This window comes from Chaetura pelagica, unplaced genomic scaffold (assembly GCF_000747805.2).
Source record: "Chaetura pelagica isolate M959 unplaced genomic scaffold, ChaPel_1.0 scaffold360, whole genome shotgun sequence".
NCBI lineage: Eukaryota > Metazoa > Chordata > Aves > Apodiformes > Apodidae > Chaetura > Chaetura pelagica.
The window spans coordinates 2,084,262-2,097,617 of NW_009951950.1; the positions used below are offsets into that span (position 1 = coordinate 2,084,262).

General features: G+C 42.8%; 1 protein-coding gene across 1 annotated transcript in view; it reads left to right on the forward strand.

Moving 5' to 3' along the window:
- Window positions 1–5,698: 5,698 nt before the first annotated feature.
- The window catches only part of ICOSLG (inducible T-cell co-stimulator ligand), a 64,913-nt gene continuing 57,255 nt past the window's right edge, over window positions 5,699–13,356 (forward strand). The window contains exon 1 of the mRNA XM_009998108.1: window positions 5,699–5,781. Within this exon, the coding sequence (XP_009996410.1) occupies window positions 5,699–5,781 (83 nt within the window). The remainder of the gene's footprint in view (window positions 5,782–13,356) is intronic.

The following is a 13,356-nucleotide window of genomic DNA, read 5'->3' on the forward strand; positions in this document are numbered from 1 at the left end:
TTTGAGGGCAATACTCCTTTTGACCAAGGACGATATATTATAACCTGAGTGTGGGTGAAAATCAACAGGGCAACAAAACTAACCCAAACCTTTCCCTTAGTTCATATAAGTTGCCTTGCAGATTTATCCCAGGAACTCCTCAACCATCCGGTGTCTTCACTCCCACAGCCAAAATACCTTAAACAGACACAATGAGACTTCAGGGAGATGTGCAAAAGTACAAACTTCTAGCTGTCCTGCTTTCAGAAATGAAGTAGAACTCACTGCCGCAAGGGAAATGACCACTGCTGAGGGGAGATGTGTCAGTCCCTATAACAGTCACTCAGAAAAGGCCCAAACATCGCTAAGCAGCTTTTTTTGCCCTAACAAAACTCCCAAGGTTTTGAAAGGGAGGATGGACAAGGGACAGAGCTGCACACACATCAGCACTCCTTCTCTTGCAGTCTCACTCTATGCCAAACACATACGCACATAACAAACACACACACGGGAAAAGAGGAATGCACAATTCTGCACCCCAGCTGAGAGCACAGTATGCTAATCCCATTTGTTACAGTTTTTACAGAATAGCAGACTTAGATAGATCCTGCCAATACAAACATACTTAAAGAGGAGAAAAATAGGGATCACAACTCCTTGTTCATACTGGGAAGAAAAACTCTTAACAAGTGCTGCACAAAACTAAGTCTGTAATCTCTCAAATATTCTGGATAGCATCTTAAATAATCTGGTAAAAGTTGTCCCTTAGCAACCCTAGATCTCAGAGGTTGAATGGCTGCACAATATTTTTAATAATGAAATAAATATTTGTCTTTACAAAGACAGTATTTCCTTGTTTCCACTTAGAGCTAACATTAACAGTTACAAACAAGTACACTTAAAAAACACTTCCTGTGCCACCAAGAATATTTAAAATGTATGTGCTTCAGACATTTTTTCAAATGAAAAAATGAAAAAAGAAAAAATGAAAAAATGAAAAAAGAAAGCAAATTATTTGCATTGTTTTAATAATGAAACTGGGAATGACCACAAACACAATTGTAACATGATTATTTTTTTTTTTTTCCCTGAGGCATAGTACAACTAGAAAGATGATAGAGGAAGGCATGAACTCTAGTCCATCTTTCTTCTCCTAAGATCAGTTTCTACAAAATTTAACTTGGAGCTTAATTGGGTATATGGTCACCTGGTGTTAAAAATGGGTTTACCAGAGTTTTATATATATGCCAGCCTGCCTGTTCTTTTTTTTCTGTTTTTCACTTAACACTTGGGGAAAATCCAGTCTGTTAACATCAGTGCAATAAAGACAACTTCTCCAATGACTTGTTAAGAAGAGACAGAAGTGTTCATAGGCTTAAAATTCATCTGATATGTAGCTTCTCTGGAGCAGAGGAGCAGAGGTAATGGGTCTGTTTCTGCACCTGCCTTTAAAGCCTATCAATCTTTTTGCTCATTGTACTGACTTGGAATTTGGTGAGGAAGAGTAGGTCAATAATTCATCAAACTGTGGAACAGCAAGAAATGTAATGAAAGATCTATGTCCACAAGCAGCAGAAACATGCTTCAAAGCAATGCTGGGCCACAAACAGGTGGCTAAGGAAGAGCTGAGAGGAGGTAGCCAGTCTAACAAGGCTCTTCACTTCAGCACAGAAATGAGAAGGGAAGCCAAAGACTGAAAGCAAACCCAGGCCACTGCCAAGGAAGATTGAGGAAGAAGTTATTAAGAGGAAGAACAATGAGCTCTGGGAATGAACCACCCATTAATGTAAAATGCCAAGTGGATTTGCGTCTCTTGGGGATTGTAGGTTAAACCTCGATGTCCTTCTGGAGGGAGTGATCTAATCAAGCATTTGCCAGGGGGGTCAGGGCCCTTTGACTCTGGTGGCTTCCAGGAGCCAAACCAGCAGGTTTAATGGTCCTTTTGGCAAAGCCATCATGTCAAATAAAGATCCCTAATAAGACAGGGGATGAGTGGGGCAGCCATGGGGGCAAATTTGCCAGAATTGTCCAGCTGTTGTTTCTTCTACAACAGAAGTCTTTGGGATTAGAATGATAACGTCTGAAGAAAGCTTGTACAGATAAGGCAGGGAAGTGTGTCACCCTTGGGGGCCAGCCAGCTTTCTTATCATTCTGGTGCAGTATACTCAAAAAGCAACTTCAAGGGGTTTTCTTTGTTTGTTGTTTTTTGGTTTCATTTCTTTTTTGCAGGAAAATGAAGTCTTGTAGCTGAAACCAACTGTGCCAGGCGCTGTGGTTACATCAGGTCCCAGAAATGCTGATGCCCAGGGAAGCTGAAGGGCTGAAGCCAGACAGACGTGCAGGGGGAACTGTAGCTAGCATTGTGAACAAGATCCCCTCAACTGTCACAAAGTCAGGGATGAAAGTTTGCTTTGCAGTGATGGCTGTGCAGCATGGCCACCCAGCTGTTAGCATGTTGGCCCTTTGCCTCTTAGTACTGGTGAGCTTGTGCCCCATGTTTCTGCATTGCCCAAAACAGTGGAGTCTCAGGCTCCAGAATCAGGCTCTGGTACAGACCATGAGCAGGTATGGACAGAGTTCCCAGGCTCTGAGCTGCTCATACCTAGAGGCAGCCAGGAGGGCCATGACCTCAGATTCATAGAATCATAGAATCAATCACAGAATCATAGAACCATAGAATGGTTTGGGTTGGAAGGGACCTTAAAGATAACCTACTTGCGACCTCCCTGCATGGGCAAGGCCACCTCCCACTAGATCAGGTTGCTCAAAGCCCCATCCAACCTGGCCTTGAACAATTCCAGGGAGGGGGAATTGATCATGTTAGCTCAGGGGGCTTTTGGAGGCTGCACCCCCCATGTCCATGCCCTTGCTCTTTTGTCCTTTCTTGCTCATTGTGTGACCCCAGGCACTGGAGTAATGCCTCCATATGGTATGGGCAAATGAGAAAATTTCTCTGGGGCATGCTGAGATATGAACTTGTGCTGCACCAGCTGCTTGGCCATAATTGCCTGCAAGTGTGCTCTCATGTGGCAAAGCTCCTCTCATTTTCACTGCTTTCCAGAGAGCTTCAGGGAGGTAACATGAGAATGGGCAGTGTCCACAGAGCAGCTGACACCCTGCCAGTTCACATCCTGCTTTACCCCAGGAAAAATTACTTTGGTGTCATTAAAGCAAAAAACTCATCATATAATCAAATGATGGCAGATCATGACATCCTACAATAGAAAGAGCAGGGTCTTCAAAATTTCTCCTTCAGAAATAGAAGTCAGGATGAATTGTCTTTGAGATTTGTCTAGACAAAGATGATGTTATTGCCTTGACCCATCAAGGGAGTACTCACCAGGTCTCTGTGATGTAGATCACCTTTTCTAAATCTCTGTTTCATTCTTTCTTTCTCTCTCAATTTTTTCCACTAAACCTTTGCTACTAAGAAATACATCAGATGGTCTCAAAGGGAAAAATACAGTGACAATTGATAAGCTGCAAAACAAAACTGTAAAATAAAAAGTCGTTTGTCTCAATCTGAGCTGTAATTGGTAGAGCAGTGTACATTGCTCTACCAAAGCGTGCCTACATTTCATCATACCAACATCAGTGATGGGAAAAGGACAATGAGGCCATATTGCAATATTAGTTAGAGACAAGTGCAAGAAAAAAAAAAGAAGTAAAGCAGTCAGCAGAGTTAAAGTCGAAACATTACCAAATATTGCTTACATGCAAATAATGATGCAAGGAAATTCAGCACTGGGGGCTGAAGGAAAAGAAGTAAAGCAGTCAGCAGTGTTAAAGTTGAAACATTACCAAATATTGCTTACATGCAAACAATGATGAAAGGAAATTCAGCACTGGGGGCTGAAGGAAAATGCTGGAGAGCTGATCACCAGTACTGCTGATGCAGTACTGCTTCTTGTTTACTTTCTGGGGCCAGCCCTGCCCTGGTGTGGATGGAAGAAAGAGGGCTGGACAACCATGGCTACAGTTTATGGCATGACAGTGCACAGAGACCCAGAAAATATTTGCAGGTAGATCCCTACCTGTACTCACTGGCAGACTGACACGCCTCTAATTTAACACTATTTAGTCTATTATACCAATTATGGAATCAGACTTAATATCCTGACTGCTGTATCACCTAAAAGACTGGGTTTTAGGGGAATTCAGCCAAACTGCTCAGCTGTCCTACAACCACATTTTCAATAGCCTAAATGCCATACTATGCTGTACCTACACTTTGTATTGAAAGTGGTATCTGAGGGAATTTTTTTTGTCATTTAACAGGAAGAACAGCTTTTTAAAATAGACTGGAATGACAGTTCTCATAAAATCTGTTCCTAGTAGTAGTAGTTTGTTTTTTTTTAATTATATAATTCAATAAACATCATAAGACATACCGATTTCAGTTCCTGTTCCTCACTACTTGGCACATGTATCACATCCTGTTGTGTTACATGGTTTCCCATTTGACTGTGCCATGATGAGAAATTAATCTTTTTTCTAATTTTTCTCATTCTAAAGACAACAATAATATGTTATTTTAGGTATATGGTGGGCATTGTTTTGGTCTGGACACTAATGCATCCAGGAATGCAGTAGCATTTTTCTTGAAGGAGGAATATTTTAGTATCAGAGATATGAAATTTCCAAAATTTCCAAAATGTCCTAGATTCTTTAGTTCAGGGCAACGGCTTATAGCCATAGGACAGAGGCATGTTTGCTTTCTTCTGCAGTATTAAGAATAGTTCTTGAAAGAAGTACTAAGAATATTTTTTACTATACTTGTTCTTTAAGTAGCTTTCTAGGTAGTCATTTTAGACTGTCAGTATGGAACACTGTGAGATTCCAAACCCATGTGTAGTATAATTCATTCTCTCAAATGAGAGCTCATACACAAGATAATGTTGAGATAATCAAACTAAGAAAAACAAGAAGGGTAATTGTAGCAGGTGACTCCCTTCTGAGGGGAACAGAGGGCCCCATTTGTTGACCTGATCCACTCCACAGGGAAGTCTGCTGCTTCCCTAAGGCTCAGTTAAGATATATTAAAAGGAAGCTCTCTGGTCTGGTGCAGCCCTCTAATTATTACCCTCTGTTGGTTGTCCAGGCTGGCAATGATGAGGTTGCAGAGAGAAGTCCAAGGGCAATTAAAAAGGACTTCAAGGCATTGGGGCAACAGGTTGAAGACTCAGGTGTGCGGGTGGTATTTTCATCAATCCCTCAAGAGGTAGAGAAAAACACTGAAAGAAGATGTGTCTCTGAAGCTGGTGCCACCATCGGAATTTTGGATTCTTTGATCACAGAGAAGTTTATAGGGCACTGGGTCTGCTGGTGACAGGTGGAGTACATCTGTATCAAAGGGGGAAAAAGATCCTTGCAAATGAGTTGGTGGAGCTCATTGAAAAGACTTTAAACTAGGCTCAAAAGAGAAAAAGGTTAAAACTAGGCTCGCTGGAGATGAGCCTAAGGGCGGCCTTCAGTCTGCCTTCTCACTTGAGATGGGAGATGGTAATGACACATGTGGCAACAAAAACACAGGGCTCACTGATAGGTTAGTAGCCATGGAAGTGGCTGAGAATTGTCAGACGCTAATTAGGACTTCTGTCCCCAGAATGGTGGCAGGATTGTTAGCCCAGCTGAAGTGCATCTACACCAATGCATGGGCAATAAACAGGAGGAGCTGGTAGACATTTTGTAGCAAGAAAACTATTACATAGTTGCCATCATGGAAACATGGTGGCACAACTCGCACAACTCACACAACTGGATTGCTGCAGTCAACGGCTACCAACTCTTCAGAAGGGATAGGTAAGGAATAAGAGGTAGTGGGGTGGCCCTCTATATCAGAGAGACATATTGTCCTGGTTTGAGCCAGGATGAAGCCAATTTTTCTCTTTACTGATTTTTTTTTCCTTCAGTAAGCTTTCTTGTAACTAGCAACAGTGTGTTCTGCTAGGCTGATAAGACAGAGGAATGTTTTTCTAACTACTGAGGCTTCAAGGCTGCACCTGCACTCTGCCGGCTCAGACACTATGGGGAGATCTGTGACCCCCCCGTAGGAGGCTGAGTTAGACGGACAGCAAAATTGGCCAAAGATATTCCATTCCATATATCTACGTAAGCTCAAAGGAAGGTCAGAGATCACAGAAGACAACTTCCTTCCTTCTTCTTCTTTCCTTCTCTTCCATCCGTGGCCGGCGTCCGGGGAGGACTCTGTTCATCCATCACCGTCGACCCTTAGGCTCGAGATCTCCTGACCCCCATAACTCTCTGCTTTCTCCAGCAGCAGCTCTGGGATTCCTCAGGACTCTTCCCAGTTCAGGGAAGGGCTGTGGGAGTTGCTGGGGTGGGGGGAGGCGAGAGGCTTTTGCCCATACCTGAATCTATCTGTATATAATTGTATATATTGCCTTGTATCATCCATTAATGTTTTAATTAAAACTGTGTAGTTTAGTTTTCAATCCAGCCAAGTCTCTCTCTTTTTCTCTCTCTCCTTCCCTACGTGGGTGGGGGAGGAGAGGGGATCGAGAGCATTGTTGTCGGACCTGAGTCAAACTGTGACATATATGAATGCCTAAAAACTAATGAAAGTGATTATAGGGTTGAATCCTTATGGATAGGAATCAAGGGGAAGGCCAAAAAGGGTGATATAGTGGTTGGAGTCTGTTATAGACCACCCAACCAGGAAGAGGGGGTGGATTAAATATTCTATAAGCAGCTGGGAGAGGTTTCATGATCACTACTCCTTGCTCTCATGGGGGACTTCAACTTCCCAGATACCTGATGGAAATACAATACAGCAGAGAAAGAATAGTCCCAGAGGTTCCTGGAGTGCATGGAAAATAAATTCCCTGATGCAGCTGGTGAGGGAGCCAACCAGGGTGAGTGCCCTTCTGGACTTGCTCCTTGTGAATAGAGAAGGATTTGTTGGGGAAGTAACAGCTGGAGGAAGCCTAGGGCATAGTGACCATCAACTTAAAGAGTTTTCAATTTTTGAAGAAGTAAGGAGGGGAGTCAGTAAAATTGCCACCTTAGACTTTCAGGGGGCAGACTTTGATCTGTTCAGGGGACTGACTGACAAAGTCCCTTGAGAGAATCATAAAGGGTAAAGGAGTCCAGGAAGGCTGGACGTACTTCAAGAAGGAAGTCCGAAAGGCCCAGGACCGAGCTGTCCCCATGTGCTGAAAGATGAACTGTTAGGGAAGAAGACCAGCCTGGCTGAATAGAGAGATTTGGCTGGAGCTCAGGAAGAAAAGGAGAGTTTATGGCTTCTGGAAGAGAGGACAGGCCTGTCATGAGGAATTCAGAGTTGTATAAGGCAATGCAGGGAGAAAATTAGGAGGGCCAAAGCCCAACTTGAACTCAAATTGGCTACTACTGTTGAAGACAATAGAAAACCTTTCTATAAATATATGAATAACAAAAGGAGTAATAGGAGAATCTCCATCCTTTATTGAATGCAGGGGGAAACATAGTGACAAAGGAGGAGGAAAAGGCTGAGGTGCTAAATGCACCCCTGAGCTGGAAAATGGGGAGGTGGGGCAGAATGAGACCTTTGTAATCCAAAAGGAAATGGTCAGTGACCTGTTACACCACTTAAACATTCATAAGTCTATGAGGCCGGAGGGGTGAATCCAAGAGTACTGAAGGAGTTGGCAGATGCACTTGCCAAGCCTCTTTCCTTCATTTACCAGCAGTCTTGGCTAACTGGGGAGGTCTCAGTGGACTGGAGGGAAGCAAATGTGGCACCCATCCACAGGAAAGGTTGAAAGGAGGATCCAGGGAACTACAGACCTGTCAGTCTGACCTTGGTGATAGGGCAGGTCATGGAGAAGATCATCTTGAGTGCCATTACATACCATATACAGAACGACGAGGTGATCAGGTCCAGTCAGCACAGGTTTATGAAAAGAAGGTCCGGCTTAACAAACCTGATCTCTTTCTATGACAAGATGACTCACCTGGTCAATGAGGGAAAGGCTGTGGATGTCATCTGCCTGGACTTCCATAAGGCCTTTGACCCTGTTTCCCACAACATTCTGATGAAAAAACTGGCTGCTCATGGCTTAGGTGGATGTACATACTACTGGATAAAACACTGCCTGGATGGCTGGGCCCAGAGAGTGGTGGGGAATGAATTTAAATCCACCTGGCAGCCAGTCACAAGTGGGGTTCCTCAGCCCTCAGGGTTGGGACCACTTCTTTTTAACATCTTTATCAAGAATCTTGATGAGGGAGTAGCATGCACCCTCAGTAAATTTGCAGATGACACCAAGCTGGGAGGGAGTGTTGATCTGCCTGAAGGTAGGGAGGCTCTACAGAGAGACTTGGACTGATTAGATTGATGGGCAGGTCAACTGTATGAATTTCAACAAGGTCAAGTCCCAGGCCCCATGCAATGCTACAGGCTTGGGAAAGACTGGCCGGGAAGCTGCCTGGAGGAGAAGAACCTGGGGGTTCTGGTTGATAAGCAGCTGAATATGAGCCAGCAGTGTGCCCAGGCAGCCAAGAAGGCCAATGGCATCCTGGCTTGTATTAGAAGTAGCGTGGCAAGTTGGATCAGGGAGATGATCGTCCCTCTGTGCTTGGCATTGGTGAGGCCACACCTTGAGTACTGCATCCAGTTTTGGGCACCTCAATACAAGAAGGACATCAAGGTGCTGGAGCATGTCCAAAGAAAGGCAACGAAGCTGATGAAGGGCCTTGAGAACGAATCTTATGAGAAGAAGCTGAGGGAACTGGGACTGTTTAGTCTGAAGAAAAGGAGGCTGAGGGGACACCTCATCACCCTCTACAACTACCTGAAAGAACGTTGTAAAGAGGTAGGTGCTGGTCTCTTCTCACAAGTAACTGGTGATAGAACAAGAGGAAATGGCCTCAAGTGGCACCAGGAGAGGTTTAAACTGGGCATTAGGAAGAACTTTTTCACTGAAAAGGTTGTCAGACACTGGAACAGGCTGCCCAGGGAGGTGGCTGAGTCACCATCCCTGGATGTGTTTAAAAGTCCTCTAGATGTGGCACTTGGGGATATGGCTTAGTGCTGGACTTGGTAGAATAGGGTTAATAGTTGGACTCAATGATGTTAAAGGTATTTTCCAACTTCAGTGATTCTATGATTCTATGAAAAACATAAGCAAGTTGCTATTAAGTCTATAAAATGACCGACAACATTTTTTCATTTAATCTGTTTCTTAATATTCTTGATGTCCAGTGAGATGTAAAAGAAAAATGTTTAATTTGTACAACAAATACCTGCACTTCATTTTATACTTATGTCCTTAGAATAAATTTTAGTCTTGAGCTCTAAGCAAGTATATTCACATTTGAAAATGTCACCTGTTCAGCTACTGCCAAGATGGCCCTTAAGCATTTTCTTTGAACACTTCATTAGCCCTCTTCCCACAAGATCATGATTATCAGAAACAAAGAGAGATCTTAATTGTATGTCATTGTATGAATTTAATCCTATTACAGCTTAGGAGGGCTGAGGTTTGAAATGAGTTTTGGTAGGTCTTCTATGCCTTAATGTTTTAGTTCTAACAAGATCAGTCGCTTTATGTATCTTATATTCCCTCTTCATGCTCTCTGCAGAGTGTTTTCCAGTTGTTGGGATCCAGGCTTAGCTGTGATGGATTTTTAATTGCTCAGAGGATTTCCAATGTGCTGCATGTTACATAGGTTAAGAACTATTGTGCTGAAGAAGTTGTTCTGAAAACCAATGTCTTCCTTTTGGAGAAGGGTATCTGCAGCTGAATGGTCTCAGACAAATCTGCTCTTTCTCTTCCTTAGCTAAAGGTATCTGCACCTGACTTTACTCTGTTCTTCAGCTGTCTCTTGTCATTCTTATAATTAACATATTAACATATTAAACCTCAGCAAAAGAAAATAATCCTTCTCCAGCAGGCATTTCACCCTTCAACACTTGTAAACTGTAGCTCCACAATAGTTTCTTCAATGTGTTATCTAGCATCCTTAGCAAACAAGGTTTTGCCACTTCTGATCAGATCAAGGCATATGTGGCAGAGATGAAGCTGAGTATAGGAGCAGAGAGTGATTCAGACAGCAAGAACGCACTTTTCCTTGGGGTTACTCACAACACGGGAGATCCACACAGTTCACAATGCACACTAAGTAGGAGAGGCTCAAGGGACATTTCAAGCAATTACATACCATGATTAATATTTTTTCAACACGCTCCCACACCTAGTGAGCAGGTAAAACTGTTGCCAAGTTATTCCCTTGCTTTTCTTAAAACAACAGGAAATCAGCGATCTCATTATGCATGACTAATAAAGAACTATAAATAACAGTGCACGCAAACCAAAACTGGCATTTTACAGTGCTCCAAGTGTCCTCTATTGCATGAGGAGTCTTAAAATTTGGGTGCTAAAAGGGAACTTTTTGGCCAATGCCCTGAGAGCCTACTGTGACAACAAAACCTGAGACAGAGAGGAAAGAGAGCAAACAGAATATTATTTCTTTTTTCTATTAGTTCTTTCACTTCCATCAAGTGTATTTCTAGGCAGCTCTTTCCCACAGCATCAGGACAAAATCATTATCTCAAAGGATCTTCTCAGTATCATGAAATATTTAATTTGGAATCATGTATTTTCCCGCATTTCATCATCAATCTGCTCTCAGCAGTCAACTTTGCTGGCTTACACTAGACTTCTCCACTAGTCAAGGAAACGATTTGCTTTTGTGCAAACTGTCCTGCCCTCATCCTCTATTTTTAAGGTGCAATGTCTCTCTTCCACTTGCTACTTCTGCTAGTCTCTCTGAAGAGAGAGGAAAAATGTTGTAATTGGTTCATGCCTCATACCTCCTATTGCTCTTTACCCATATAAAATTGCATCAGTGGCCAGAGCTACTGTGATTCTTCTCTTGAATTTTTTCTCAATTGCAAGTCAATGCATGAAATCTCCACTAGAACAGGTTTTTCACTTTAGCAGCCTCAAATATCTCGATTTTCTGAAGATCCATCTTTCCTGTCAAAAGCATTGTGATTTTTTGAAGCCTGGTTGACTGCTTTGCATGTGATTTGCCTTGTGACTATCCTATATTGTAGCTTTTTTAACAACAACAACAAAAAATTAATATATATATATATACATTTTTGCATTACTAAAATTGGACCTTGGGAAATGAAGACTGATAAAATGAAGGCTGATAAAAATTCACAGTATTATCTAATAAACGGAAGCCCTATCATAGCTTTCAGAGCTATGAGGAAGCAGTAGTAACTTTGAACCACATCTTAGTAGTAGCTTTGATATGTAACTTTGAAGTTGGCCCTTCTTGAAGGTGGAGGTTGCACCGGGTAAACTTCAGAGGAGCTTTCATGCCTGAATTCTTCTATAGGCATATGGTGGTAGGGATGAGGAGCCACTTCTTTTATGAAAACTTTTCACACAGGTTCTTTTAAAAAAAACCCTTGTCTGTTATCATTCGTGCTCTCTGATGTAATACTTCTAGGGGAAGGATCACATAGCTGAGGTCTGTATTTTAACCCTAAGCCAAATACCTCAACTTACTGCTAGCTTACTACCTAGTAATTGGCATACTAACAAGGTTTCTATTCAGTGCAAATAAAATTAACTACATCAGCTGCAATGATCCTCCACTGCAGCTGTTTCTTGGTTTTCAGTTCTTGGGAAAGAAATAGGGAAGCACTTCTTCAAGTAACTTGAAGGAACTTCAAGGAACTTCTTCAAGGAAGCATGTCAAGGAACATTTTGTATTTAATGGCAGTGATTTGGCAGTGAAAGCCTGCTTTTGTTAACTTCAGAGTTGTTTGGTGTGCGCCATAGGGGAATGGAGTCACTGGCAGAAGAATATCCTTATATTTCAAGCTTTCTGATAAAAGTCTGCAGGTAGGGGCAACTTAAGGGCTGCTTAAAGCTGGGTCTTAATGAAACAAGACTTGGAAGGGAAAAAAAAAAAGAGAAGACAAAGTCGCCTTCTAGATTTAAAACTCATCAGGGATTTCAGGTAATGAAGATTGAAAAGCCTGGTGTAGGCAGAGGACAGGTTTGCATCTGACCTTTCCATATCCTGAAGAGCCTCCTAGCCATGGAGACACATTTGCCTTTCTTGCTTATTTTGAAACTCTTTTCCACCAAAACTGGTAATAATAAGCTGTTCTTACTCATCATGTACGAAAAAGGCATGATTGAAAGCTTTGCAAAGAACAGCAGAAGAGTGCATTCAAACTGTGCATATTAAAAAGCAGGACTTCCTATCCAGAACTCAAAAAATTCACCTATAAAGTTAAGCCACAAGTGTTTAACGTCAGGAGGCATTTAGCCATGAAGAACTGAATCCATGTGTCTGCTATTAAAACAGCACCTAATATATCACAAGAGTAGTTCCCAAACCAGGATCTTCCATCAGGAAATACTTCAGTGAAAGATGTGAACTAGCTGCTGCTCACGTGTTCTGATTTCACCATGATTCCATAGGAATATTTAAATTTAGTGTAAATTTAAGTCTGCCTTCCGAAACTGATCCCTGATTTGCAGTGTGTCAGTGACACACAGGAGAGCTGGTGAGAGGCTTTAAGAGTCAAAACTGAGAGCCTCTCTTTGTGGTGCTAGCTGGCAGTGGAATCAGCACTGCAGCTGTGGGTCTTGCACAACACTTGAGTTCCCAGTCCTGATGGACAAAGTAATTGGTATTAACCGGGTGACTCAGGACTACGACCAAATAAAACAATAAAACTCTCTTTTTACAACTGCTGCTGCAGTGTTTGCTTGCAACATGGCAGTGACAGCTTTGTGGTGTGTGTCACAAATGTTCATGTTGGTGAAGGAGTCCCAGCTGAGTTGAGGTACCTGACAGCAAACAAGCCCAGTAGAGCTACTGATGTAAAGCCAGAAACAAAATTACTGGTGAACACAAACCATGCCCTTCAAATGGCTGACTACTTCTACAGCATCACTTATCAAGGTGATTCTATCAGAACTTTAATCTTTTTCATCTACATCCTCAGGTGCGGCCAAATCACACGTAGCATTATTTACTAGTCACACAATCTGGTGTCTTTCACAACGTTCCCTGGTTCTGTGGCAGGCCTGGCAAAGCTCTGGCACGCAGCTGGATGCTGGTGCTCTGCCCGCCCGTCACACACCTCCAGCGGGGCCGTGGGACCAGTTCCCAGCCTGGCTGGAAGGGCTGTCAGACACTGGCACAGGCTGCCCAGGGGAGCGGTGAAGCAACCACTCTCCTAGGTTTTTAAGAGACCTCTAGACGTGCTGCTTAGGGACGTGGTTTAGCGGTGGACTTGGCAGTGCTGGCTTGACGGGTGGGCTTGATGATCTTGGAAGGTCTTTTTTCCAAACACAACGATTCCGTGATGGCTTTGCCGGGGTCGGGAGCCGCTGC